General features: G+C 42.7%; 1 protein-coding gene across 1 annotated transcript; it reads left to right on the plus strand.

Annotated features, from left to right (window-relative positions):
• The first annotated feature begins 7,614 nt into the window (after positions 1-7,614).
• On the plus strand, positions 7,615-27,657 carry LOC144102266 (uncharacterized). Its single transcript, XM_077635571.1, has 16 exons — positions 7,615-7,697; positions 10,301-10,396; positions 13,627-13,656; positions 14,138-14,221; positions 17,434-17,463; positions 18,523-18,564; positions 19,890-19,985; positions 20,989-21,015; positions 22,089-22,130; positions 22,210-22,251; positions 24,230-24,325; positions 24,515-24,610; positions 24,786-24,881; positions 25,288-25,383; positions 27,391-27,486; positions 27,581-27,657. Exons 1-16 carry the CDS (start codon positions 7,640-7,642, stop codon positions 27,655-27,657), a joined length of 1,104 nt encoding a protein of 367 aa, XP_077491697.1. The 5' UTR covers positions 7,615-7,639.
• The last annotated feature ends 300 nt before the right edge of the window (positions 27,658-27,957 follow it).

Genomic DNA, 27,957 nt, shown 5'->3' on the forward strand with positions numbered 1-27,957 from the left:
GCAGGGCAAAAATCGCCGCAGCCAAGCGGAGAAACTGAGAAGACTCCACTTCAGCGGCCCGATAGCCGTGGTGGTGCGCAGAGGATGCATCAGATTGCTGTCGTAGGTAGTCCCGCTGCAAAGGCATGGCCATACTGAGCGAATATCTTGAACTGCCAAGGATAACTTTTCTGTGCGGCCTGTGAAGGCCAGAAGTGAGATGAGACTGAATTTTAAGCAGGGAATATTTTTAGCTCCCATTCACAACAAATTCAGGAGGACATTGTCCGGAACTAGAGGTGAACGCTAAAACGAACATGAAGCCGGATCATGAGGTCGAGTATTTTTGAACCAAGCCAAAATTTCCCGTCCAAATGACACCCCGCAAAAAATAGCTTTGACTTAGCTCTGGTTAAACATGGAGTGACGCGATAGCTACAGCTGGCAGGGTGGAACTTGCTCAGATAAATTGCAAAGCCAGTCTCTCGCCGCTCCGTTTCACTGGGCGTTCCTTCATTTTCGTCCCACTTGACACGGCGCATGCGCACAGCTGTTGCAGCTCGGTTTTGCCGGCGCGTAGCGCCGCCACGTGGCTGGTCACTGACCAACCACGTGATCAGCCAAGCCGCCGCGCCGCCGGCAGCTGCTCCGCACCACGTGACCAACCGCGTGACAGTGTGGTGGCGCAGCCACAGTGTGGCGGCGCCGCCACGCTGAAGGCTCGAAATGCTGCCGTAATGTAGCTGTCGCTACAAAAAATTGCTTGGACCCCTTGCGACAGTGGTTCCGACCTCAAAGAAGATGTCTTAGATTAAAGGGCACATGTTTAGCCTGAAACTAGCTGCTAAATGAAAAAGGTGGTTGGCAGCCTTCGCCGGTCCCAAGGCAAAGAATGACGCGGAATAAAAGTTTCTTAAAATAACATAATTTATGCAAGAGGAAGACGATACAGAGCAATTAGACTTCGCACGTAAGATGACCAGAGAGGTAACAATACAAGAAGTACTTGGTATTCACTTATACAAGCGAGATAGAGGCATAAAAAACAAGTTCCACACCTGACGCTCCAACAATTCGAGGACTGGAGGATAACGGAAGTGGCCTTACTGAATACTGCCGCGAGCCGCCTCGCAGGTGCTCTCATTGAGCAACCATGGGGTTGATCGGTAGAGTCTTGCAGTGGCACTTCGTTGAAAACAATTGAATCGCCAAGTCTACTTCATGGGCTGACCCGACGGGATTAAGGATCCTCCTCCTATAGGGAAGCTCATTAACTTCAGCACTGTCTCAGTATTGATTTCGCATCCAGACGGGTACGCCCTGACACGAGGATGCACAGAGCAGACTCTCTCTCATCCTACCACCGGGCAGCGCGCCGCCTTTTGTGAGGAGAAGAAGCTTCCAATAAGAGGGAGTCACTTCCCCTCCGGCCGGACGGGGCCGCTTTCATAAGAAGTGGAGAGGGCGTCTCTTAAAACAACCAGAATTACCCGGATGACGCTGGTCCATGCTTTAGAAATGTTGAAGGATGTATGCGTGCGCTCTATACGAACTGAGTATATCTAAACAAACGAGTTGGTGATAAATTTTAAGAGGAACAGCGCGAAAGACATGCATGAAAATAGAAATAATAAAGGAAGAGCACTGACTCACATTGTTATATTCACAGGAAGCATGTTACATTACTCAGGAAGCATTCATTATTCACAGGAAGCATTATAAACAGGAAGCATGTTATATATTCACAGGAAGCGCTTAAGGCAAGCGCTGGAAACGAAGCAAAGAAGCAAACCAAACGCAGGCGTTGCGACTTGAAGTTGTTCAGCGTTAAATGTGCGGCGAGTTTTGTGGCAAAAGGCGGTGAAGACCTACTTTGATGGATGCTGATTTTTCTACAAGCCTGACAATTTGGTGGCTATTTTTTCTTCCCACGTATTTTTTGGCAATTATTGCTATTAATCGAATAGAACAAGGTTCTGGAAAATAACAAGGACGAGGAGCCTGTGGAGGTGACTGGAATCAAATGTAGTCACCGCGCTTTATTTGCCTGAAAAGACTTACCTGATATGAGCGACCGAGCAGCGGGAGAGAGGAGTTCCTTGAGCATCGTCTATGCCACGTTGTATATGTTTCTTTTGCGACGGGGAGCCTGCGGACTATAGGTGAGGACTTTTGCAAATCACTCGGCAGTTTAATATCAGGAACGATTTCCGCAATGAAAAACCACCTCGGGCACGAAAGAAGACTGGAAAAATGATAACTCTCCAGGGCAACCCCGCTGTTATTCGGATGTTCTATGATGCTAGAATAAATGCTTCTCCCATGGTTGGTATGCTTACTAAAATCGCAGGTTGCGTCTTTCATAATTGTTTTGCCATCTGGAAGAGAAAGCGCTCAAAGCTGTAATTTTTATGCCCACATAGAATAAAAACGTCCGATGCTTTTCGGATAATGCGAAAGCTGCTGAAAAGCGTCTGGAGAAATTAGTGCGCTATTTTATTTGCTGGGTGGATGGCTTCGCTTTTCTTAGTGGCCTGCACTTTAGCCACACGTCTCTTGAGTCTAAGCCTTGCGGCCTTGTTCGAGAAACATTTACACGGTGACTCTCTGGATTAGACTTAACGGATTTCGCCGGTCCTTCCTTTGCACTATTCGAATGCTCAGGGGAGGATGTGAGTATCGTTAGGAGCCACTGGTGACGCAGAAAATCGAGGATGCCTGTCGCCCTCGTTTGTCCAATTGCACTCGTCATCGCAGCGCAACTACTTCCTGACACCTATAGTCACGCCTGGAGGTATGTGGTGATTTGTTGCGGCATTTAATCTTACAATTCGAGTAGATTAAGTGTTCTGTTCTCAGAGAATAGTCTTGAATTCAAGACAGTGTGGGAAATTGGGAGCCGTGAGGGAAGGGTATTGAACGTTTCGAAGTGATTGTGATCGAGCTTTGGTTTCGACGTGTATTTTTTTTCGTGCAAAAAATAAAGCCGCTCGTTTCTTCTCAAGCACCACGTGTTGGCGAATAAGTGAACTAGCAATGTGAGAAACGTGGCCCTGAAGGCTGCAGGGAAGACAAAAAGCCGACGGCCTATCATGCATTGTCGTTTTTCATAGAAGTGCTGCTTTTTGGGTGCCATATTTCTAAAAATATAATTAGGTCAGCGTAAACCTGCAATAGCTTCATATCGGTAATTTTAATGAGGCAGTAATGAACGCCGCTGCATTACCGAGAAATTAGTAATATATGACATTCTTGGCGAGCGTTTGTAAGCAAACCGTAACAAAGAGACAAAATTTGCAGGTTTGAATTGTAGCAAATAAGGTCCGTAGAACATATAGAGCATTAAAAAAAACGAAAAGAAATTTTAAGTTTTCGTCGCTATTTCACATTTCCTTGTTTTCCGCTTTTCTTAACAGGCGAGATTATAGCCTTCCATTCAGTAAGTCTTCCAACATCAAATTTATGTTAATCTACTTTCTCTGTATATATAACGATCACCATACCTATATTATTCAACGTTACGCCTGCTCACTAAGGAGTCCAAATTTACTCATTTGCCAAAATATTGCTGACAAGTTGAGCGTTTGGCCAATGGCAGTGAGCTATCTATACCCGTGATTTAGTGAATAATTAGGTCTGGAGGAGCTTTTCGTGGGAGAGGTGATGGTAAAATATGCACGTCGTCCACAAATTAACCAATGTAAGAACAACAGAACATGCAACCAGCTAGATCAATACTGACTCGTTTTTTTTTTGCTTCATGGTCATCAGTAAGTGCGAAAATTTGCGCGAGTGAATTCACCCCATAGGTTTTTCACACTGGCACTTCGAAGTGATCACATAAATTCGAGCTATTATCAGGTGATAAGGGGCTGAGGTGAAGTGATGATGTGAATACGACTTAAACCTGACCCCGCGCCATTATCGAGAGTGTTTATTTATGCTCTATTTACCTTTGTCGGTATCGGTGTTGATATCGGCAGAAAATATGACTGTCGCTATCGCAGCGACAATCCCCTTATGTACAATGCCTCAGCACCAGAAAGAACTCCCCGATCTTGAAGTCTCAGCTTGACCTCTGATTACCTGCTTGTGATTATGTAGGTGAAAGTTTCTGCGGAGCATTCGCCCGATTGTTTTAGAAGCGTCTGTGTTGGGGCAACATGGCTGACGGTTTTATTTCACAGCGGAACCAATGTGACTGCATAACCTGTGTAAGGCATCCCCGCTATTAGTTTTGTTGGGAACGCGCATGGTCGCTAGCCTTTTTCGACGCGTACAGACAGAAATACCGGTTTAAAAAATTGTATTTGAACACTTGCAGTACATCAGGGTGATGTGGTAATTGATGGAGGTAAGTGACAATTTTTTCCATTACTGTAATGTGTAATTTATTGGTATGCATCATAAGGATACATTTTTATTTGCTTATAATGTATTTTAATCAAACTCGCAAACCTCCATGCAGATTTCCCCACAAAAATAGCATGACGCTTAAATTTAACAAAATTAGTTTAATGTCAGAGAACACGCTCAGCATTGAGCTTTTTAATAAGAGTTCTGTATATTTTGTTCACAATAGGCGGCTCGAAACTTAAAAAAATTGAATTACGTATGGACGAAAAGGTCTGGTATTGCAATCAGCATTATATAGTAAGCCTTTACTAGGCTTAATAATGACGGACTTGAGTACACTCTAAACTCTCACTACTCATGCTTGCTTTGCACGGATCCTAACAGTAGTATTCAGTGCATTATTGAACGTAATTTCCCAAATTTATTAAACTTTAAGCTAATGGTACGTGAGGAAGATCTAATTGCGTGTAATGAATACGCTGGAAGAGCACAACATATGACATTTAGCTTGAGACATTCAATTACCTGTCACGCTGTGGAGGACAACCGGTAACGAGCTAATTAACTTTTTCCTTGCGTTGCTTCACTCAATGTGCCAAGAAACCACAAAACGTGTTAAGTTTTTTGCTTAAAAACCTTGCCTTGTGACAGTGCCGCATCCGTAAGCCAGAACTTCATCGTCAGCAATCAGCAAAGCTTTAACTCTACCATCAATCTTTACAGCCGCAGCAAGGTCGCAGAAAATTTGTAGGCCGCTTTTTGAACAAACAGGCATTTTAGCAGTACGCAAAGATCAATGCGGTATTATTGAGGATTACTACTTATCAAGGCAGGGGAAATTTTATGCTAATGAATCACTGAGTGCGCTGATTGCAAAGGTAATGGGGTATCAAGGGAACTGGCGGAACTAGTTTCCTGCTGCTTTATCTTTCCTAACTGTGAGTGGGGTGCTTCCTTACTTTGGCATGTTATGTTTTGTTACTACGGATTTCTGAACTGCTGAACCTTTTACTCAATGGCATTTTTTGTTTCGGTTTCCCTTTTGGCCTTTTCATGGTATATTTGTAAGGGGCCTTTATTCTGTATTCTTGCACTAAAGATTTAGCTGCGAAATAGCGTCGTGTCCTGTTATACTTCTTCCTTTTGTCATGATGTGTGGAACTTTCATCATAACAAGTTTGTTAGTTTCTGTTAGAAAAAAAATGAATTGCGTGTAGTAGGGTCTGAGTGCGATTTTTCACAGAAAAAAGCCTGAGTATAAGTAGTGTAATTATCAATGTACCGTACTAGCCTAAAAGGGCTTTTGTCGGAGTGCCGGGGCTTTCGTCAGGGGCAGGGAGGAGCTTTCAGCCTATTCCCTGCATGTCAAGAAGTTTTTACGTAACTGGTGTAGTAACCGGTGTTAAGACAATGCCTGGCTTTCATCTGGCATATCTTGAAAAGGAGCTGCTGGCTACTAAATGAAAATTTTTCTCTTGCAGCTGCTTGGAGGCATGTTGCACGTGCGAGAGCAGGCGGTAAGACCTTGCCTTTCTGCCACTTCCTCATATATTTATGATTATATTATCTCGCACAGAAGCCTATTTCCGGGTGACGTCTTTCAGATAACAGCTAGCATCACACGGTCTGTGTGTTTTCACAATGAAAGAATGGGCAGATATCTACATTGCGTTTTTCTCTATTTTGTGTGCTAATATACAGGGCGATCAAAATAATGATTTACAGATTTCGTGTAATTGCGCACTGAGAGGTGCGGGAAATTCTCCTGTGTACATAACAAATGCGATGAGGGGGACACAAAGCGAGATAATAATGGTCACAATGAGGCACGCACTTCAGTGCAGAATATTACTGATAATTTCAGTCTCTCTGATTAGCGTGAATGTTGGTATTGGAGTCATAAAGGCCCTTGCTTTTCTAGAACACTCCATTTAGTAGAATTCTTCCAGAACAGGCGTGCTAAGAGACATTCGCCACCAAAGTTTCCACTGGGACCCTATTCTGTAACCATTCCTCTTCGTTCCGTTCCATTTAGTTCTCTACCATTGGTCGCAACTCCCATTGCCGTAAGGTGTTAGAGACGTCATGATGGTCGTGGGGGAATGCCAACCCTGATTATACTTACTATTATAAACGCCTCTCGTGTCAATTTCGCACTGGCTGACCTGCGCCGACCTAGACCCGGAATTGACGGAGCACAGCGGAGCGTATGATACGCCTGACCAGCTTCATCACCGCTAACTTAGTCTCGGCAAAGAATCTGGGCGTCGTCTGCGCGATGAATTGGCGCAGCGCAAGAGATCTGTGTTGCTCAGCCGGACTGATTATAACGGCACGAGAGTGGCTAGGGGTCGTGCTACTACCACACCGACTGTCTTTGTGATTAGTCGCTTGCTGCCCTACCTGCTTTTGCTTTCGGCGCATTCGCCTCACGGCCGAGTAAGATGGTAAATCAATTGTATCGTTACAAAATACGGCCTTTGATTTCGCGTAATTAAGTATGCAAGGTGGCACCAGTCTACGAGAACCTTCTCTCTGTATTTTCAGAAATTTTCAGAAGCCTACATAAATGAAAACTCGAGCATTGATCCCGAAAAAAGAAACTGAAAAGTCATAATTGAGGTGGATCAACGCACGCCCATTCGAAAAACTTTTTTTTTTGCACTGTAAAGGTAGTTTTCGAGTTTTTGCTTTTGTTTTATGATATAAAGAATGATTATTTGGTGTCTAACAAAATATAGTTCCAAATGTGAGGGAAGTTGTTCTCTAAATGCGGGTATAATTCTTGCGTATCACTTAGTTTGTCTGCGTAAGTTTTCATCACAAATCTTTCAACACCTAATAAAAGAGCAGCGTTCGGGCGCTTCTAAAGTATTGCGTAATTTTTCTTGTTCGTAGTCCACGGACGCGTCACATCAACTGGTGGCCCGGTTTCGGCCTTGGGAAGCTGTGGAAATGAACTGCGATCTGAGGAGATAACTTTGCGCTTATTTCAGAAGTGTAGAATGGCCTGCAGCGGAAGCTTGCCGGACACTTAAGCATTACCTGAACTAAAAAAAACCTCATTTGAGAAATAGGAGTGGCGGTACGTGGGAACCGCGGCGGCGGATCACATTGGGGAGTGTGCGATATGGAACTGAAGCGTCTACTCGCAGCTATTCGCGTGCTTTAGAATTGAAGTCAGCAGCAGTAAACACAGGGACAATTTTTTTAATAGTGACCACTAAAAAAATAATTGAGCATTTTTTTCTGCATTTTTCCAACGCCTAAAGTCGGAAAAGGTTGCCCGCCGGCGCTGGTAAAAATGTGCGCGCAAAAAGGACAGCGTTGCAGAGTGCGCCCTGGTGGCTTTGAATGTGCTGGTAAGTGAGAACCGCTTAAGCCTTGATTACCCTTAATTACCTTCCAAGCGAATTTTTAGAAAGCCGTATACATTTTACTTGCGAATGAACCACTGGCCAGCTTAGTTATGAATTTAGCAAAGCAGTGCAGGCACTTGTGGCTAATTTGTTCATGTGGAAATATACGCTTCATAATTTGGTGAGTGCGTTCAGGAGCAATTCCCATGTGGTCTGCGTGGAGGGAAGCCAGAATGAATAAAATCAGAAAAGTGCAGGATTGATATAAGCGTTGTACTGTCTATGCACAGTATGCGAAAAGGCCGGGAGGAGGTGGCAAGACTTGAGGCCAGAGCTGCAGCAGTCGTGGGGCGTGCCAACTGTTAAGCTCTGCAGAATACTAAGATGAAACATCTTGTCGCGACAGCGTTAAGCGTTTCGTGTAATGGAAACGACAGCTAAAATGTTGTTGTTGGGCTAGTTGATCTTCCATGATCTTTGAAGAACTAGCGCAGAAAGACAAAAAAACGCTCTCGTCAACCTTGTTCTACCTGTGCAATTTGTTTTTGCGCTGGTTCATCAAATATCAGTAAATATCTATTGTGACATCTATTCTAGAAACAAAAAAGCTCTCCATGTTTTAATGTCCCTAGAAAAGGACTAAGTTGGAGCTCCAGCTTTTTTTAGATAATTTGAATATTTTTTTCTGTCGATTGCCAGAATAGAAGAGGGAATCTGATAAGGATTGGAATCAGTATAGCTCGGTCTCTTGCACAGTGCATTGCGCGAAACGTGAACAATTATTTCCATCGTGTGGGTGTTATTTGAATGCTTGCTTCATACATTTCAATAATAATAATAATAATAATTGGTTGTTGGGAAAGGAAATGGCGCAGTATCTGTCTCATATATCGTGGACACCTGAACCACACCGTAAGGAAAGGGATAAAGGAGAGAGTGAAAGAAGAAAGGAAGAAAGAGCTGCCGTAGTGGAGGGCTCCGGAATAATTTCGACCACCTGGGAATCTTTAACGTGTACTGACATCGCACAGCACACGGGCGCCTTAGCGTTTTGCCTCGATAAAAACGCAGCCGCCGCTGTCGGGTTCGAACTCGGGAACTCCGGACCAGCAGCCGAGCGCCCAAACCACTGAGCCACCGCGGAGGGCATATATTTCAAGAATATTTTCTCCTTTCAGCGTCAGTCATGTCTCTTTGATCTTGTGCGCCTCTTAATTTGTGTCACAGTAAGCTTGTCGGAAGTGACAGTAGTTTTAGCTTTTGAACACTGCTGCTTCCACATGAACAGCACGCGTACCGTGTGCTGTGTGTGGTCTACTGCGTTCGGGTTAAAGCAGGCATTTAAGTGGGGACGCGATTTCGAAATCCCCCAACATTAAGAAAAATTTATTTTTGGAGAAAATATTTTACCCACTTCTATACCTCATTTTTTACGCTGTCTGAAAGTTTCATCGCCCAAGTTGTGCAGGAAGTACTCTAAAAAAAGTGCTGTGAATTGCTGCGAAAAGCTAAAACACTGTGCATTTTTCTCACTTGAGGTTTTATGCCATGATACTAACTTTGCGGAGCGGATGTCTTCACGCATACTTGATCTATTTCGGCCCCAAACTATAAACATAAAAGAGTAAAAATAGAGTAAGCTGTCTTCTCGCGCACTCCTTTTTACAAAAGAAAGTGTGCTGGAGCTGCTTACTTCCTTTATACTCGCATGTAGGCACATGCGCGTTTAGAGTGGATTTGTTTCGTTCACTCGCGGGACCACAATGCAGGTCAAGACTTTCATTGTTTTTCAAACATGATTTTTAACTTCCTTGTATAAAATTTTCTTCTCGCTATAGATATGTCAACGGTCAATGCATCACAAAAAGATTCAAAAGCAAACATTATGCTTTACTAAATACCTTTAAGACTATTTGGACTTGTGGTAGAACAGTAGGAACGCAGTCAAAATTAAACAAGCCTTCTGCCACGTTTTTGCTAACGCTGCGGCTTTTCACAAGATTCAGGGGAAAGATACCCATTAAAACAATTTTGTGGTGGTATATCAGTTAAACTGTGTTAGTCATAAAATTTTTGTAATTTACTAAGAAAACTTGATATAAAAACATCGAGAAATAAAAAAATCTTTACCGAACGCCGCATGTTCACGTAACTTTTTTATGGTTTTAATTATGAGGCTTCATTCAGCTCAAGCATGGCTATTAAGCTATTTTGTCATTGCCTATCACACGACCTAAACTAAGAAGTTACATATATTCTAGCTATTCTACTTATTTGACAGAATGGCATGGTTTTGAATATGTGGACTTTAGCGCCTAGAAGCTGTGCCTGTAACTTGAGCAATTGCATCTTGGCGCACTCTCAATTAATTAGAACACCTCACACTGGGTAATGTGCACTGACGTCACACACCACACTGACGTTTTCGCATTCGCTTTCATAAACATGTGGCCACCGCAGCCGAGATTCCATACGCAGGCTGGCTCAGCAGCCGAATAGCAAAAGCCGTATATGCATTGCGGCTGTCCCGTGAGAAAAGCGAAGACTGCGCTTGGTACGGGGCCGTTTTTATCAGGTCCTAATGTATATTGGTCTTTTCTTTACAGCCCGTGACATAGCAGCCTGCGCAGAAGCAATAGTGAAAATCTGCGAGCGTCAAGGACAGAAATGCGCAGTTGTAAACGGAATGTCAATTTGCCAGCGTAAGCATAAATGTTACACAATCTGACAGCGTTTTCAGATTTGTGGCGTTTTTCTAGAGTGATAAGAGCTCCATTTGCGCAACGAGTGCATAGAACTTTATACAGCCACTGCTGGCATCGTGGCTAGAAACTTGGATAGCAATCAAAATGTCTGAATTTAGGATTAAAAAAAACATTGTAAATTATTGAGATGAAGAGCGCCGTAGTGGAGGGCTGTGGGTTAATTTAAACCATCTGGGTTTTTATGATGAGCAGAGAAATCGCACAGCCTACGAGTATTTTTGTCGTTAAACTCCATTGAAATGAATTCGAGGCGGTCGGGATCGAACCGGCAACCTTTGGATAAGCAGCTGAACGCCAATGGCAATGAGCCACTGTGGCGGGTGAATTCAGATAAAAGATCTAATTAAACGCTGCTTATAGAGTAAAAATTGAGAGCATCTGTTTTTTAGAACCCAAGAAGAGGCGAATAGTTAAAAAAATTGTTGTATGAAGCAGTGAATAAAGCAAAGCGCAGTACATTGCCGGTGCGCGTTATTCAGATAATGTTAGCATGTATCTTCTAGCTGATATAAGATTCAGGACTTTATTGAATACGCAGGAATAAAGAACTTCCTCCAACCGTGGAGGTGTACAGCCTTGCCTATCCTCCTAACATCAACGTACGCGAATAAGTGCATTAACGAAAATACCAGGAATTCTGATTACCACGTGCTGGCACTGAGCAAGATGCTGGTAAAAAAGGTTCATGGCATCAAAATTTCATGTACGGCAACTACAACGCAACGATCAGGACCCCTTTACCGCGTATACTTAGCACACGTGGTATAGGAGCTCTTTATGACCAGCGTGACCATAGCTATCGGCAATGCTTTATTGAACGCTTAATTAAAGATTCAAGATAACGATCTTTGGGCATTGCGCTTTGTCCCGAATATTGGAGGTGTAAAATCTGGTCAAGAGCTTTCAAAAAAGATCTGGTCGCATCACAGTGAGGCGTTCAGTTGGTACCTCATGCTGTGGGGTGAGAAAGAAGTGATATAAATACGCAGTGGGAGCGGTAAGCAAAATGATAAGCTTTAAAAATGAGCATAGTAAGTATTTCTGGCAATATAATGAACACTGTAGAAGTGAGTACGAGCACAAATATCCCACAATGTTATGATCGTGCCAACAGCAGCATCTGGAGACCGCATGAAAAAAGTTCATATTTTCGGGCGTGTGTTCTCGCGTTAATATATAAAACCAATGTCTAACGAAGACGTTAATTAACGAAACTAAGAATGAAAGAGACATTAAAATTTGTCTTCCGTTTTCAAGCCCCTGAAGCAGCAACAAGGGCCTCAGAGGGTGCGGTTGATGCTTTTAAATGCTAGAATTTTTTTAGGAAATAGAACAAATTCGGCACGAGCGCAGCTGTGCTCTGTGACTACTTATCCCTAAATTTGTAGCTAAAAGCTACTTTGCTGAAGTCCTCGGCATTGCTTTTCGTGAGTAAGTGTTGCTTTTTTCTTTCTGTTATCGCTTAATTTTCTGATTTATCAGAGGTTTGTTTTCTTAGGCTTTTAGCCATTGCTATTTTCATTTTGTTTGCATTTTTACTTATTTTCTCTTGGTACCGCCGCGTGCTGTTCTTTGGCCCTGGCACAGACAAGCTTAGTTGCGCTACTTCCTCGTGTGGAGCCAGGCGCACGAACTCCCTGCAATAAAAGAGGTGCACGGGCAGAAATTGCGGCTCTGTGCTGAAGACCGTGCATCAAGTTATTATTGGCTTATAATAGTCAGGATGCTATGAAAGCGAACTATAAAAACCTTTGGCAGACACCTGCTGCATCGCCAGCTGTGCTGGGGACTGCTTACTGAAAACCCCTTCGAATGGGTTCTTTTTAACGACCTTTTACTAGAAAATAAATCCCATTAAATAATAATAATGCTGACTACGTATGTAAAAGTTTTGCCGTAGATCGCCGAACTGTTTCTTTCAATCTGTAGAAAGGACAACTGATAAGCTGCTGAAATCAAAGTTTTTCGTATCGGCTGGGCGTTATACGTGCTAAAACGTGCAACATATGAACTGCGAGCGACTAAAAGACAAACTCATTTATACAGTTTTAAATCACTTTTGGACAGCGATACAGAATCTCTATTGCAACGTTATTTCATTAATGAACGGGACATAATGGTACGAGTAGCACTGAAGAAAAATAAAAAAATGAGAAAAAAAACGTACGTTGTAGAAAGTCCTGTTAAAATTGCTGCTATTTTGGAGTATAAATGAAGTAAGCGTAAGCAATTTTAAGTAAAAAATAAGTATATTTAATGAACCTTGTTTTCAATGCATTTTCCTGACAGTGGAACGTACAACATATATTGATGTCTCCAGAAAATATTGATTTCAATCCAGGCTTCGAAACCTTTACATTCGGTTAACAGAACGTTTTCTTTCATGCGTTGTCTTAGCGCCTAATTTCTCTCAGGCGAATCTGTTGCTACTTGGTGTCATGTGTATTGACAGTTTGGTCTAGTTGGTTCATTGTTTATGAAGATGCAAAGTAGCGCAACGAATATGACAACAGAAAAAAAAACACAACACACGCTCTTTTTGTCAGCGCAAGTTGTCTTTCCTTTGTCGTCCTTGTTCTTTGACATGTTCAGCCCCTTCGTAATGGTACTGTTCTACCGCGGCTGAAGAATTCATTATGGGGATATAAGTCTTATTGCAATGCGCTCCCAAGTGCATAAGCAAATGGGTGTATATATTCAGCTGTCCCGAAGGCCACAAAACATCTTTTGTTTCGTTTTAAAGTCGTAAAGAACGGTTGCAGCAAAACTTGAGTTTGCGCTCTGAGTGTTCGCGAGAGGTGGCTTGCAGTAAGGAATAAGAAGGGCTGGCAAAAGATGCACCGAATGATTGCATAGACACAATTTGCTATAACAAGCAAGTCCACGTCTTCTGGCGACTTTCTACCGCTAAAAGACATAGCGCGCTGCTTCTGAGCTCACTGGTTTCGTTCACGATATGAATTCACATGTACAACACTTTTCCGACTTTTCACTACACTTGGTGAATCGGAATGCATGTGATATAGGGAAGTTCATAGAAGGAAACCTCTACACAAGCTAAAAAAGAATTGCACATCTATGTATCCTCGGGCAACTCTGTAGTTCTGCCAGGTTTTGATCAAAAGTGATTGTGATGTGATTACTGAGCCCACGTTGTCTTCTCGCAGCGACTAGCACGGAGGAGGTCATTAGCACTGGTAAGTGTTCGGAGTTAGCTTCCATAGATCTCTTCAAGATTTAAATATTATTAAGCATTGTGGTATTTGATTCTCAGAATTTCTAACGCTTTACGGATATGTTTTTTGAAAATCATTTCCTGTGACGTTGAACGGTGTCATAAATGATATCATGAATTGAGCATCGTTGATAGCTAGAGGCAAGAAGCCTTGCGGCCTATGCCGTATATGACACTTCTCGACTGTGAATATTATAATTTGCTACTAGTGGGCTCGTATGCGGCCTGCCACCGCTGTACGTATGTGTTTATGTTTTCTCAGATGCGTTTTACATAGGCCACAGGCATCTACAAGCTATTTTCCTTAGCTTTTGGCCTGTGGCCTATCCTGAACATGTTTGCACATTTCTGAAATTAAGTGGTAAATGTCTCTGATCGCAGCACATTCGGCTAGTGGTGGTTGTTCGCAGCGCCTCATATTCATTGCTCCTTTCTCTTCCTAGAACCCTGCTCGGAAAAAATGGTCAGCATGTGCAGAAAGCAAGGACTCGAATGTGCTATTCGAGGGCGAATGCCACTTTGCCAAAGTAAGAATCAGAGTGCTGCAATCATGAGCCGTAGATAAACTGCCTTTTGTGTTCGTGACCCATCTGTGCCGTATACTCCGACAGTACGTATGGTCAGGTTAAAAGCTAACAGGAAATATCTGGCTTTATATATTTCGAGTCGTCCATTTGGTCATATAGACGGTTACGCACAATAGAAAAGCAACAATCGTATCCATGCGTTAATTTGCTGAGCCCTAAAAGTGAGCGAGATTTCAATAAAAAATGAAATGAGTTTTCAGGCACTAGAAGTTTACATTGATGGAGCACGAATAGAGAGAAATTGCGTGCAATGAAAGGGCCATCAGCACTGTATAGAAATAAAATAGGAAGCCATGCAGCTGTTGAAATTATTAAACGAGATACAGGCTGATGTTCCGACCGATATTCTGGTACGGCAAATAATTAGACTTCGTTCGCAATATCGTCGTAACATATGCTAGTCTGATGCTCATGCGTTCTTTTCTTGCAGAGAGTGGTGCCGAAGTTTGCTCAGAGGCGATGCTGAAGATGTGCAGAAGCCGGGGACGGGAATGCGCAGTTAAGAATGGAATGTCATTATGCGTGTGTAAGAAAAAAAAACGGAATATTTTTTCGTAGTATTTGTGACACCTTCTGACTTTTATGCTTCAGCATGATATGACATTAATTTGTGAATCGAATGATAATGCAAGCCAATCTTGTTGTGTTATAAAAGTACTGCCAAGTGGGCCCGAAATCTGGATGATTGATGAAAGGTTCTAAATTAGATCAAGAACTCGGCACATGTCAGTGAAAAATAAAACTGGAGAGGTTACGGTCAGAGAGACAACTTTGCCAGCGGGATAAAGACATTAAGCTATGGTTGATCTTGCCGTACGGCGATATGCAATCTAGGCAACAGATAACCTGGGGTCTGTCTTGATCCCAGAATAGCCTTAAAGGGAAAAACAGCTTGAATTGACCGTCATGTAGCGTAATGTGATGGCTAACGCGTGAGCGGCTGACACTGCGATAGGCTGATTGCGCAAAAGTAAAGGTACATTTATCTAAACTTTACGTGGTCTCACCGAGGAGAAAAATGATTACCAAGCGATTTTTTTGGGTGTTTACTTTTGGATTTCCACATACAGAACAAAAGAGTCAAGATTTATGTAAAATGATGTTAAGTGACAACTGCGCAGTTTCGTTATGGAGGTTGCGATTGCTTGGTGAATACGAAGACATACATTTAACAGGCAGAGGGAAGTGATGTTTGACTCGTCTTACTTCATGCGAACGAGTCTCGCGTTCAACTGGCCCACCTATAATTTACAGTCTCAAGTGTGCCGGGTCTGCACGACAGGCTGTGACTTTGCCGAAGCATTTCCGCCTTCTGTTTTTCTTATCACTTTCTTTCCTCCCTCGCCTTTATATTCCCTCATCCATTTCTCCCAGTGCAGGGTAGCGAACTGGTTTCTCATCCACTGGCTAACTTCCCCGCCTTTCCTCCTCCTCCTCCTCCTACACAGCAGTCATGAGGAAAGAGGCTGCAAATGAAAGATGCAGGAGTGGGCAATCAAAATGCAAAAGGCAGGAGAATAGCTTTGCTTGAAAACAACATCTTTATGAACTTTCACACAGAGGAGGCACATGCCAAAGCATTAGAATTTCGAAAAAAAATTGCGGCGATAGAAAATGCTCATGCCTCTGCGTAATGCATAACGTGGGATATGAGATCTTTCCTGTTCATCAAAGAATTATTCTCAATATACCGAGGCAATAGATTCTTCTCTGAGATGGAAAATTGGAGCTTCACTCTGGAAAGTCAGTGTGGGGCCTTCTAATTCTAACGTGGAAGCTGAGAATGTAATCTTCGTCTGCTGTATTTTTTTCGGCAGACCTTGTCGAACAATTGCGTTATTCTGAATGATATCTGTTGTGAATGGTGAAAAATGATATTTTTTAGCTCCAGAGTGATCTTCTTGTCACCGGGTGTGACTGCGACATTCGTTATGCGTGTCACACTTCCCCATTCGCATCCGATGCCCGTGTGGCGAGTCAGTCATTTTGGCGCAAAGGGAGGGCTTCGATCTGGCAACATCGGCTACTTGAGATTTTGCTGGAAGTCCGCCTATCGCTATGGGGTGCGGCATTCCATTATTTACCTAGCTGATGCCGCCAAGACTAACTTAAGGTTCAGCGTAGTCGTACGAAATGTTTTGGAATAAACCACGTCTTCAGGTTGGCCACCATTGCCAGATCGAATAACCTGATGTTTAAGTGGGGTCCTTGCGTTTACGGTAATAGCTTGCTCATGACATATTTTTGGAGGGGAGAATGTGAAGTCAGGATAATTGCCAAGATTCTTCATCTAGGACCTTAGCTAAGCAGTGACATTCATGGGCAGAAAATGGCATAACGGTGTCCCGAGTGCATGGAGGGGGCGAGAGTAAAGAATGAAGAATGGGCTTAGGGCTCCTGCCTCGTGCCAAGCTGTACTGAACGCATGCGCCAACGAAAGGCAGGCTAATAGTACACTTCATGTAACCAGAGCCAGCGTACCTTAGGAGCATATTCAGGAGTGTTCGGTTGGTCGGCTCGTTTGCTTCACCAAGGCCCGTATTGCGTAGAACGTCAAAAGTGGCAATGGAACCAACAAAGGTAATGCGCAACTGCGCCGGCAGTGAACTGGCGACTGAGTTCCTAATGATCAGTCGTGAAAGTCCAGTGCATTGAACTATGAAAGTGACCATCAAAATGAAGTCTTTGTAAGCAGTGGTCGATGGCCGAGGAATTGTTTCACACTGCAAAATGAGATTTCTGCACTAAGGAGGATTCACTGCTCGCCGTAAGAGGATTTGAAAAATTGGCCACGAGGTGAACGCCTACTTGCGCGAACGACACCCGGGCAGTATAAGAGGGTGCATATACCGGTGCATAGCATTTCATGTGCAGCTGTGGGCAACAAGCTTAAGTAACTGCATGTCAGATTACCCATTCGAAAATATTTTAAATAAATGCGGAAAAAGTTAAAACCCAGATGCGGGAGAATTAATATGTAAAATATTTACACAGTGTGCCAAGTTATCTGATGCTAAAACACATTACTTATAATAGATATCATGATCCGTACTCCATTCCTCCCCCCTCCCCCGCTCAAAAATAACAAATATTCACTGTTGAGTGACAGATTGGAAAGGTTGCCATCAAGACAGCTATTTGTTTTCTTTCAGGGCCTGAACCAACAACCATGATGCCAGCAGGTGCGTACTATCATTCGTTATGGTGTGATTAATTCTGCTAGGCGATTTGTGTTGCAAAGTGTAATTTTTAATCTTATACCTCTAAATTTACTTAAAATGAAGAGAAACGTTGACGTAAAAATACAGGAATCGCGATTTTCAAGCAGGCTTGGTGATTTGCCCGCTGCGGTAAGTAAGGACCTGGGTGCAGCTGCGATACATATATATTTATACCCAAAGCCTTTTTTTTTTGTAACTGGCTGCAGAGAATCTCATAGAAACCTCTGTAAAAATCTGTACAGACTGAGGCGCAGCGGCTGTGACTTGTGACATGTTGCCATTATCTTTATGCTTACCGAATGAACTTCCACTTGCTAGTGTATTTCAGGGGTGAAAATAGCTAGTTTTGATATTGGCAAGCTCTCTCTAGGAAGTGGGTTAATGTGAGCTGCTTACGAGCTTTCCACGACCTCCTTCTCGATGGGCTGGTAATGCATGAAGTCTTAGTCAAGTAACAGTAAATCGCAGACTACTATTAGGTTGTACTTCAATGCAGTTTCAGCGCACTTGAACGAAGCCGTCGCTGTAAGCCTACACACTTTAGCCTCGAAGTTTCATGCCTATCATTATATTTAAGCAAAAGTTAACCAGGGGCGTAGTCCATTCGGTCTTCTGTAATGGTTCAATGAGGTATACCGGCGGCTTTCGAGCGTCTGCGGCATGTGACCTGGCCATTGGGTGGTTGGTGACTGGATCTCTCAATTGGTTGCATGCCGCAGCCAAAGGCAGCAAGTGATCAGGCCCGGTCGCCTACTGTTGACAGAGTGCTGCGCTGCACTTTATCGTGGGCTGCATACTGCATCCAATTTCTGCCAACTGTAACGTCCGGTCTCCAACCACTAAACGCCCCATGGCCCGGTCGCTTGTCACAGAAGCTTGAAAGCCGTGGGTATATCTGTGTGACAACGGGCACAGGACCGAATGAACGCGAAGTGGGCAACGACAAATGAACAACTTATCTTTGGAAGGGTGGAATGCTGCGATAAACTTCTTTGTTTAGATGTTTTCTTTTACCTTCAGAAACAACTTCAGCGACTATGGAGTCTGTGACAGATAAACCAGGTAGGTCCTATCTTCTGACTTTTATTAAAACTGGCATTTATTGAGAAGGACAAGTGAAATAAAAAGTATTTTTTGCAGGGTCAATGCGAGCCTTAGTCATAGGAGCAAGCCCTTTGGGAGATGATTATCGGCGCAATAGGGAGGCGCTAATCTGGTGTCATTTGATCTATCACTTTAGCGCAGAGTTAATATTTTTGTACTCAGGTAAAGGGACAGCTAGATAATCTGAGTTTTGATCCAGTGTGGTGACCGAATTGTGATAGGATACGTTGGCCTATTGGGAGATGGAGATATGATTGTAAATGCATTGGTTACTTCATACGATAAAAATGCTGTGACCGTCGCCTACGCCTTTGACAGATCCCTGTGTTGCTCGTGCACTATTTGTGTTCGGTGGCCACAAGATATCTCCCTGTTCTACCTATAGAAGGAGCGTGCTGCAAAGATAGGGTTATGGGTGCAATATAAAAAGAAAACATGTGAGACAGAGAAAGCTAGCAGCAGTTTCATCGTGAACACAACACTGCATGAGTGCTCCATTGATTCCTTCTCTTCTTTTTACATGTGAGCTTAAATAAATAGAATAAGGTTGAAAACTACGTTATCAAATTCGTTTACGATACGCATGCTCCTTTTAAGCGTGAAGAGGAGTGTTTTTATGAAAGCTGTTTTTGCAAAACCGGTAACCGGTCCTTTTAAGCGTGAAGTGAAGAGAAGTGTTTTTATGAAAGCTGTTCTTTCAAAACCGGTAACCGGCCGTGATTTATGTTGAGCTCTCGGTGGAATTAATACGATCATAAGATCTTGCCAAGCCTTTCATTGTTTTAGCATCTAAGGCAGTAGTTTTGTGGTATATTTACAGAAAACATGGAGGGTTGGGCAAGGACTGCACCTGAGGCAAATCATTGCACGTGCATCTGTCGGCATGTCGTGTCGAACGAATTGAGATTCGTGTTGATGATGGTGCTGCGAACAAATGAAATGCCAAGCAGACTAAATTATTATTTACCATATAATAGGAAAATTCATATCGGTGTGTTAGGTAGAAAATCAACCAGGTTTAGCTGGATCTGAACAACTAAAGGCACGAGCTCACTTCGACAAAATTTACACGAGCAGAGAAAACAGGGTTGTGATCACAGACATCTTGCCATGCAGAAAATAAATAAAAATGTGAAAACATGAAAGCAATGAAACCATAGAGAACAGAAATAAACGCGGCAATTAAAATCGTTACTCTAATCTAAAGATGATATGAACGATTAGCTTAGCAATCTGGTGATGTCCTAAAACATGCCATACTCATGGATTGTTTTTTTTTCAAGAGCATGGCCCAGGAGTCTGCGAGGAGAGGGTGGCGAAAATTTGCAAACGTCAAGGACAGGAATGCATTGTTAGAAATGGAATGTCACTGTGCAAGGGTAAGTATCGTTGAAATATATTTTTCTTCGCCGTTGAAATTCTAATGGTAAATGTGCTGATATTAGACGTGCAATGCGAATAACAGAAGTGGTGGTCCGCATGGACAAATGCACGATTTTCAAGGCGTGGGGAACGTATCTGCGAGTGATTATCGCTTCAGGATAAAAGTTATGAGGATCTCCTTTTGATAAAATGTGAGAACGGAACAGCACTTGCAGAAAAAGAGATCCAAGCCGTGTGCAATAATGCACGCAAAAGCTACAACTGCGCGAATGTAGTTAGGAGAGAAAGCTGGCCAATTTGGTTGCGATCCATAGTATAGCAAGGGTATAAATGCGTGCTAGTATGCAATGAAGTTTAATTCAAAGTCAGCGCTCGTGTTGTGTGCTTTCTCGTTCATCCTCATTTTCTGCTGTGTTACGCTATGCGACTGTGGACTTTATGCTGCGATTACCTGAATTCATTCCTGAATATTAGCAATGAATAACATAGTTTTTTTAAAGCGATGTTTAATGCCTTACGACATAAAAGGGTATGGAATGATGAATCAGGAGGATGCCCAAATAAATGAAAAAAGGAGTGACTCGTATTAGTTATCCTTGATAAAAATTACGCACTGAATTTTGGTTATAGAGAAATTGTGTGGATGGCGCTTTGTATAGAAGTTGTAGAAGTACTCAAATGGAAGTGGTACACATGCCTCTATAGCTTGCCCTGGCGTAAAGACGAGGGTTAAGTGAACTACACACTTGTTTAATAAAGCATTAGCCACAGCCACAACTTTTAAATAAACCTGCTTCAGGGAAAAAACCTCAGGCAACTGTGTAGTGAAAAACTGTAGGCCGTATCATTTATCTCTGCAGGAATAGGTACAAAAAATGCTTTTGACGCTCTATTGCCTAAAAAGCGTTTTTTTTCCTATTCCTCCAGAGGCAGATGCAAAAATTGATGCAGATGCATAGGTCTGTTTGAGACCATGATGTCTATATTGTTACCTTACAGGGCCTGAAACACCAATCATGACAGCGGGTGAGTACTGTTAGTCGCGATGGCACAATGAATATTTGAGTAGGAGCCAAACAGTGTCGCAAAAAGTACGATCATTGTTATTCTCATCAGACAGACGCATCTTTTATATCATCTTGAATTCTTGAGAAGATAGAAATGACAACTTAAAAATGCAGACATTGACGTATTGCATGCTGGGTTGGAAAGTTGCCTGCAGCAGTAAAATGACAGTAGGTTTTGTGCACTGAAGAAAAGAATTTGCTTAGGCTTAGTTGCCGTACAGTTCATACTGTAACGTGGCATTTAGTTTAAGGTGATCACATTGGCTGAAAAGGTAAAGAGAGGTCATTACAACACGGTTCATACAACAGGTTTTGCCACTCCGAATGAGGCCTGCGTTCACATTCACAAAAAATGCGATTGGGAAACGCTTCAAGAGCAACTAGAAGTTGCTGGCCGTAAACAAAAAAATTAAAAAATTCAATTTTTTGGTTAGAGTTAATTGTTAGGTCGCTACTAGATGCGCGGCATGGTCTCGTGTGCTTGTTAGGAAACTTCCAAACATAGATTCCCTATGCAAAACTAAAATCAGGTACAGTCACGTTGAAGCGCATTGCCATCCTGGTTTAGGAATCAATTTGAGCTTCTTGGTTACATTTAGGACTAAAAATATCTGGATTTTGCTATTACCAAACGTTATGATTAGAGGTGCGTGAACGCATGGTGATAAGAAATAGTGGTTCTCACAGGGGGACCGGGCAGAGGTGATCCTAACAGATTAAGCTGGTTCAGCAGCCTAGTCTGGAGCCTTCTAAAGATATGCTTGAAACATTGACTGATTGGAAGATAGAATGGAATGCATCGAACTGCGCTCACTTTGCGGAGCAGTGTGGACACAACCCCCTCGCTCGCCTCCTTAACTCTGCTTAGTCGTTGGCCCATCCTAAATTAGTCTGTCGCTGCAAGCCTTCGCAATTTTGCTTTGAAACCTGATATATGTCGTTTTTGAGACTAGGGAAGTATTTTTCCTTCTATGATATTTTGAAAGGTTTTATTCTAACCTAGAGTGTTTTAACGTTTTCGATTAACTTCAGAAACGACGTTAGGCACTACAGAGGACGTGACAGTTGAACCAGGTGGGTGTAGTCTCAGCAACAAGCGCTGCTATAGCCACGATTTTTGGAAGGGTTGCACATTGCTGTCTGTTACTTTCAGAAACAACTTTAAGCACTGCGGAGGCTGTTACAGATGAACCAGGTGGGTGAAATATCTAAACGCAGGTGGTGCCGTAAAGCGGTACTTCATACCCGCAAGTCTTGCAAACTTGTGGTTCGTCAGAACCACTGTGTTCAATCAGACAATTAGTCCTGGCAGACTTAAGTTCATGCTATTTATGTATCGCTTTAAATTACACTGCGACTGCACAATACGGATTTTAAAGATGTATGGGTTACAAAAAATCGAGCGAAAAAGAACTTTGTTCTAAAGAAATCTTCGAACGGATTGCAAAATTTAACTAAACCACATATTTCCTCAAATTAAAACTTTTCATATATATCAACTATAACCACTTTTTTTCAGTTTTATAGCATTTGTACAAAAGTCTTGTCGAGGTGTTTCACGTGTGTTTTTTATTGTTTTGCTCACCACAGCCATTCCAATGCCGATAAAACCTTTTTCCGTAATGTTCTGAGACTGAATCCATTAAAAAAAATGCGTTTAACATTGAAATCATTTGTGCAGCACCCCTTCGAAATTGTCTGCATTGCAGTCTATACACAGCTTCCAACGCTTCTTGAGGTCTTGGCTTCGAGGCTTTGCCTCTTTGTTTAAGGATCGCATTGAAAACACCATGTTTCGTCTTCAGCAATGATGCTGTCGACGAATGCAGCATCCATCTCTGCCTCGGAGATGAAATCAGTGCTCACGGATGCCCACGTGCCCTTCTGGTCCTGTGTGAGGGAGTGCGGCACAAGTCTGCCATTCAGCCTTCGTTTCCCCAAGTTCAGACGCAAAATTTGGTGGCATGTTGCTTTAGTAATGTCGAGAGCATCTCATAGTATGCGAACTGTAACTTTGCGGCCTTGCTGTACGATTTCCTTGATACAAGCAACGTTGTTTTCATTGCGTGAGGTTGAAGGGCTCCCCTGACTTGTTTCGTCTTCCACCGACGTTCTCCCCGAAACGAACCTCTTATGCCACTCAAAAAACTCGCGCCCACGATAATGTCTCGTTGCCGTAAGCGTCACGAAGGAGCTCATACGTCTGTGTGGGTGTTCTGCCAAGTTTCATACAGAATTTTATGTTTACGCGCTGTTTGAGGTGGACATCCATCTCTCCACATTCACTCACAGTAGAATGCGCAGACGACTAGTGAAAACGTATTCTTTTATATGCAGGGCTATTTAGCGACTCCCACAGCAATTAACATATATAGCTCAGGCTAGCCCGAAATTTTTGAGCTACACATACGCACCAACATTTGTTTTCGGGAATCATTTCTAGGGAAGAAAATAAATCAGTCTCAAAACTTTACGGACAAAGGTTGTATATAAAGTAATAACAACGACACATTTCTGGGTACATTCTTTTGTACTGAGAACAAAGGTAATACATGGAAAAGACACATGGACATGAAATGCTCTAGCTCTTGTAAAGACTCGATTTTGGTGAAAGTGTGGCCTGCGGCTTTTGCGGATGACATTTGCATCTACTCATGTCAAATTTTAATATCTGTTCTACTATGTAGCATAACGAAATCAACAGTTTGGGTTCGAAACGGTGTAATGAACGCAAAAGAATCGCGGATGGAAGAATGGAAAATTTTAATTGAAAGCCCATTGCCAACGCAAACCAGTCTATGTCATGTGGCAGTTTTCTCTTGACCAGCAACTGCTTTGACATTTCGTTAATCTTTTCCGGTTTATGAAAATAGCTGACCGAGCAATGAGCGAAAACTGTCGTGAAATCTTTCAATTCTTATATTTTGTTTCTTACAATCAATGTCTGCTGCAGTCTGCAAAATATCTGTAAAAGTGGCCTACACCAGCCTTTGGTATTGGTCATGTAGGCTGTGCAGCACGAACTCGTAATAAATGAAACCTTCCAGATGCTCTATAAATGCACTGCATACAGAGACTCTGTCGGGGATACTAAAGCAAATGCCGGTTGTTTTTCGAGGATAGTGGAGCCAGCCTTAATTCAATTACGTATTCTATCCATATTTCATTTCCAGAAAAACGCACCGAGCAGTGTTCCGAGGCTTTTGAAGCAGTGTGCAAACAAAGAGGTCAAGAATGTAAAATAGACAATGGCAATGCAGTGTGCAAAGGTAAGAAGCATTTTTCCTAAACGGTACTAGGGATTGAGCTAGCAATAATAGCCCTGCTGAGCTCACTGAGCTCCGGCATAAACATATAGTGACCACAGTTAGTACTTCTCTTGACCAGAAATACTGTTAGCATTGAAGTTCGCCGCACACTTCTGTAGTCTGTTCATAGATATGTCTTTTCCTCCTCAGGGATCATTTTGGATAACTGCTCTGAACGCACAATTGCTGCATGTCGAAAAAATGGCCAACAATGCAGGATAAGGAACGGAAGTCCGATTTGTGAAGGTGAGGTGTTCTTTGTCTCTGTATTATCGCAGTGTGCTTGCAATTAGCGGCTGGTTTGCTTAAACGCTCGGGACAGCATTAGAAAGTCGCCACTGATCGTGTTGAGCACTGTGTGAATTCGATCTGCAGTTTGCTTCCGTGTAATCCACTGTCTTCTGCACTCTTCCTATCGCAGGGGAACAGTCCGAGCAGTGTTCAGAAGCTGCGAAAGAAGAATGCAAGAAACTCGGAAAAGAATGCGACATAAAATACGGCAGCCCGTCGTGTGAAGGTGGGAGAAAAGTTTTGGCGTTGATTGGTTGGCCTGAAAAATTCAATCTGCTGTGTGTAGTGCTGAAGATGTGCGATGACGTAGCTATACTTAATTATTGGCAGGGTTTTTCTGCAGCAAGGCTAGACTAATGGCGCGCTAAACTTCGGCGGGTGTAAGAGCTATAATTATCGAGAGACGCAAGGACTCCATGTTTAGAAGAGGCTTCTCTCAATCCAAAGGAGCTATAAAATTAAGTATTAAAAATTTACGAAAGAAGAAAATAGGGTCGAACATCATACACGGCTTCATTTATGACAAATTTGTTTTCTCTTTGCGCCACACGATTGCTGAGTGGATTGTAATCTTCGGTAAGGCAGGCATATATACTTGTGCTTATTGCTTGCACCTTTGTATTTATCGCCAGAAAAAGGTTCAAACCAGTGTTCTGAAGCTTCCGTAGCTAAGTGCAGAGAACAAGGACAAGAATGCAAGATAAAAGACGGAATTCCCTCGTGCGAAGGTACGTTTTTATTACTGTAATCGCATAAGCTTCCTTTACTTCCTATTCCTGTCATGTGAACTTTGACAAGAAATAGCCATGGCAAAAACATATCTCTGAGATTAAAATTGAGTCTGATAAATGTTGATTTGGTGGCATTCCCAGGAAATAAACTTTATTGCGAACACCATCAAACCCAGTACAACCTTGCGCGAAAAACGCTCTAAGTCGCCTTTAAAATGAGGCTGGTGGCAGGATGAATTTTGAAAGTCCTTAACCTAATTATTATCCGAAAGGGCGCATACACTGCAACATGATACGCATATTTGGTGATTCTTGCCGAAAATGTTTAGGATTGAGGGTCACTTTTTTGTTCGAAATCGTATCGCACTCAGTTGAAATCCGTTCGATGGGGATGGCAGATTTAAAGGCTGAGTTGATCAGAATGTCGCAATAGAAGGATTTAATAAGGAAGGGAACAATACGCGACGAACTGATAACCCGTGAAAGATAAGTAATTATAGAGCGTACGCCGTCATACGTGACAGCGAAACCTTGGGAAGATTGGTTATAGCAGGCAGCTCTATGAAGATAAATAAGGCCCCTGCTAGTCGCCAAAAGTAATAGCAGTAACTGTGCCGAAAAGCGATAGATAGTTCTGACCAGTTCGGACATAGCTGCACTTTAATTTACTGTGCAAGCGAGAATTTGTACTGGGTGCACAAATCTAACACTTTGATGCGTTAAACATACATACTTGCTGGCCAGCGATAATAGAGATATCTGGAGTGGAGAAAAAACGTGTGGAATCTTTTCGTGAAATGTTCGCGGCGACGGCTGCGTATGCAAGCTGCAGCACGTTGAGGCTGTTGTTCACCTGAGTATAATTTGGTTCTTGCTGGGAGAGGAAGCAATTCTGGCAAACGCTACAGGCGTGCGAGTTCTTTTAAAACTATAATATTCACCCGATTGTCTGTTGGAATCTTCGTATCGACCATTTTGGGTAATGAGTACATGGTTATGCTGGATGACTGATTACCGAGAAGTAACGGAAAGAAACGGCGACACAACGCTATTAGGCTGAAGTTCTGTTCTTTTTCAGAAGAGTATCAAAGAAAAGCGGCAACAAAAATATGAACATAAAAATTTCGCCGCATATGGCTAGTGGCCAAGCCCATATATACCGTTGTTTACTGCTTACGGTTTGGAAGTTGCATGGTAATCAAGCTGCTTTTCGCAACTTGCGTTAAGCTGACTTCTGCTGCGAGATTTAAAGTGGCGCCGTTAGGGAAACTATCTCGATCATGGGTAGTTGTATACACCGCTGAGCGATACAATTTTTGGGAACGTAGCGAAACATTTTGCCGCCTATAATCAGAATATCGGAAATTCTGCCTGTACACTGCTCCTACGTTCGGCGGGGCTGCCTTGGAAATAAATTTTCTTTTTGCTCCTTGAGCTTTCTCTTACTTGTTAGGCACAATATTGTTTGAACGGTATTCGTTGGACGCCGTCATAACATTTTCGCAACGCAAAGCTTCAGCTATTCGTGTGAAGAAATAAAGAATGCGGATGCTTTCATTTAATGCGAGCGGGCTTATCGTAGGAGACAACGCATAAAGAGCGGACATACTCATGATGCCGACGAAGGAGTCCATGCCAGTAAACGAACATGGCTTATAATGAAGTGGGCTCGTTTTGTGGGGCTTATCATGTTATCAGTCAGGCGACTTATAACATGTCATGATATAAGTAGCAAGCATCAGAATTAGTAATAGGGATGCAAATGAATGCTGACCTATGAGAGATACTTTTTCAGTAATGATAAAATGATGAATTTGTTTTCGCACTTTTTAGCCATATATACATTAGATATCTGCTTATAAACTGTGCTTCACGCCGCCTTGTAGGGGGTCTCAAATAAGAATGTTAGCAATATCAGCAAGCATCAATGAATATTTTATATTTTCGCAAACGTATACTTATATTTCGCTCTTAATTTACACTGCGATCGCTTATTAGTCACAGGAACAGATATGCGGAAGTGCCCGATAGCGTTATCTGATATGTGCGAAGCACGTGGGCAAATATGCAAGATAAGGAACGGGAGACCTGCTTGCGAGGGTGAGAAATATGTTTTTAGTCATTCCATTTCCTAAAACGCAAATGTAATGACAGCATGAAATAGCGGTATAGCTTTTGGTTTTATACTGAGCAGTTTGCGGCACGTGTTTTGAAAGTGCATTTCCGAATGCGGACTCTCACCAGCGCCTTCACGGCTTTCCCAGAAGCTGAGTCAGGCGAGTGTCCGGACGATATTGTCGATGAATGCGAAAAGCGTGGCGAGGTATGCAAGATGACCAATGGCATCCCCAAGTGTCAAGGTGAGAAGCATATTTTACAACTCACGCCTTACTGCAAGCAATACCTCCAGTTGTGAGTCCTAAAGGTATATCACAATTATTTTTTGAGATGCCTAAGTGGTTTTATAACCTTCCGACGTTGTTTCCTGCTCTTGTTTTCCCAGCTCGACAGCCTAAGCAATGCTCGCGGGCTTCCATAGCGCACTGCCAGAGAATTGGACAAATATGTAAG

Source organism: Amblyomma americanum, chromosome 8 (genome assembly GCF_052857255.1).
Source record: "Amblyomma americanum isolate KBUSLIRL-KWMA chromosome 8, ASM5285725v1, whole genome shotgun sequence".
Taxonomy (NCBI): domain Eukaryota; kingdom Metazoa; phylum Arthropoda; class Arachnida; order Ixodida; family Ixodidae; genus Amblyomma; species Amblyomma americanum.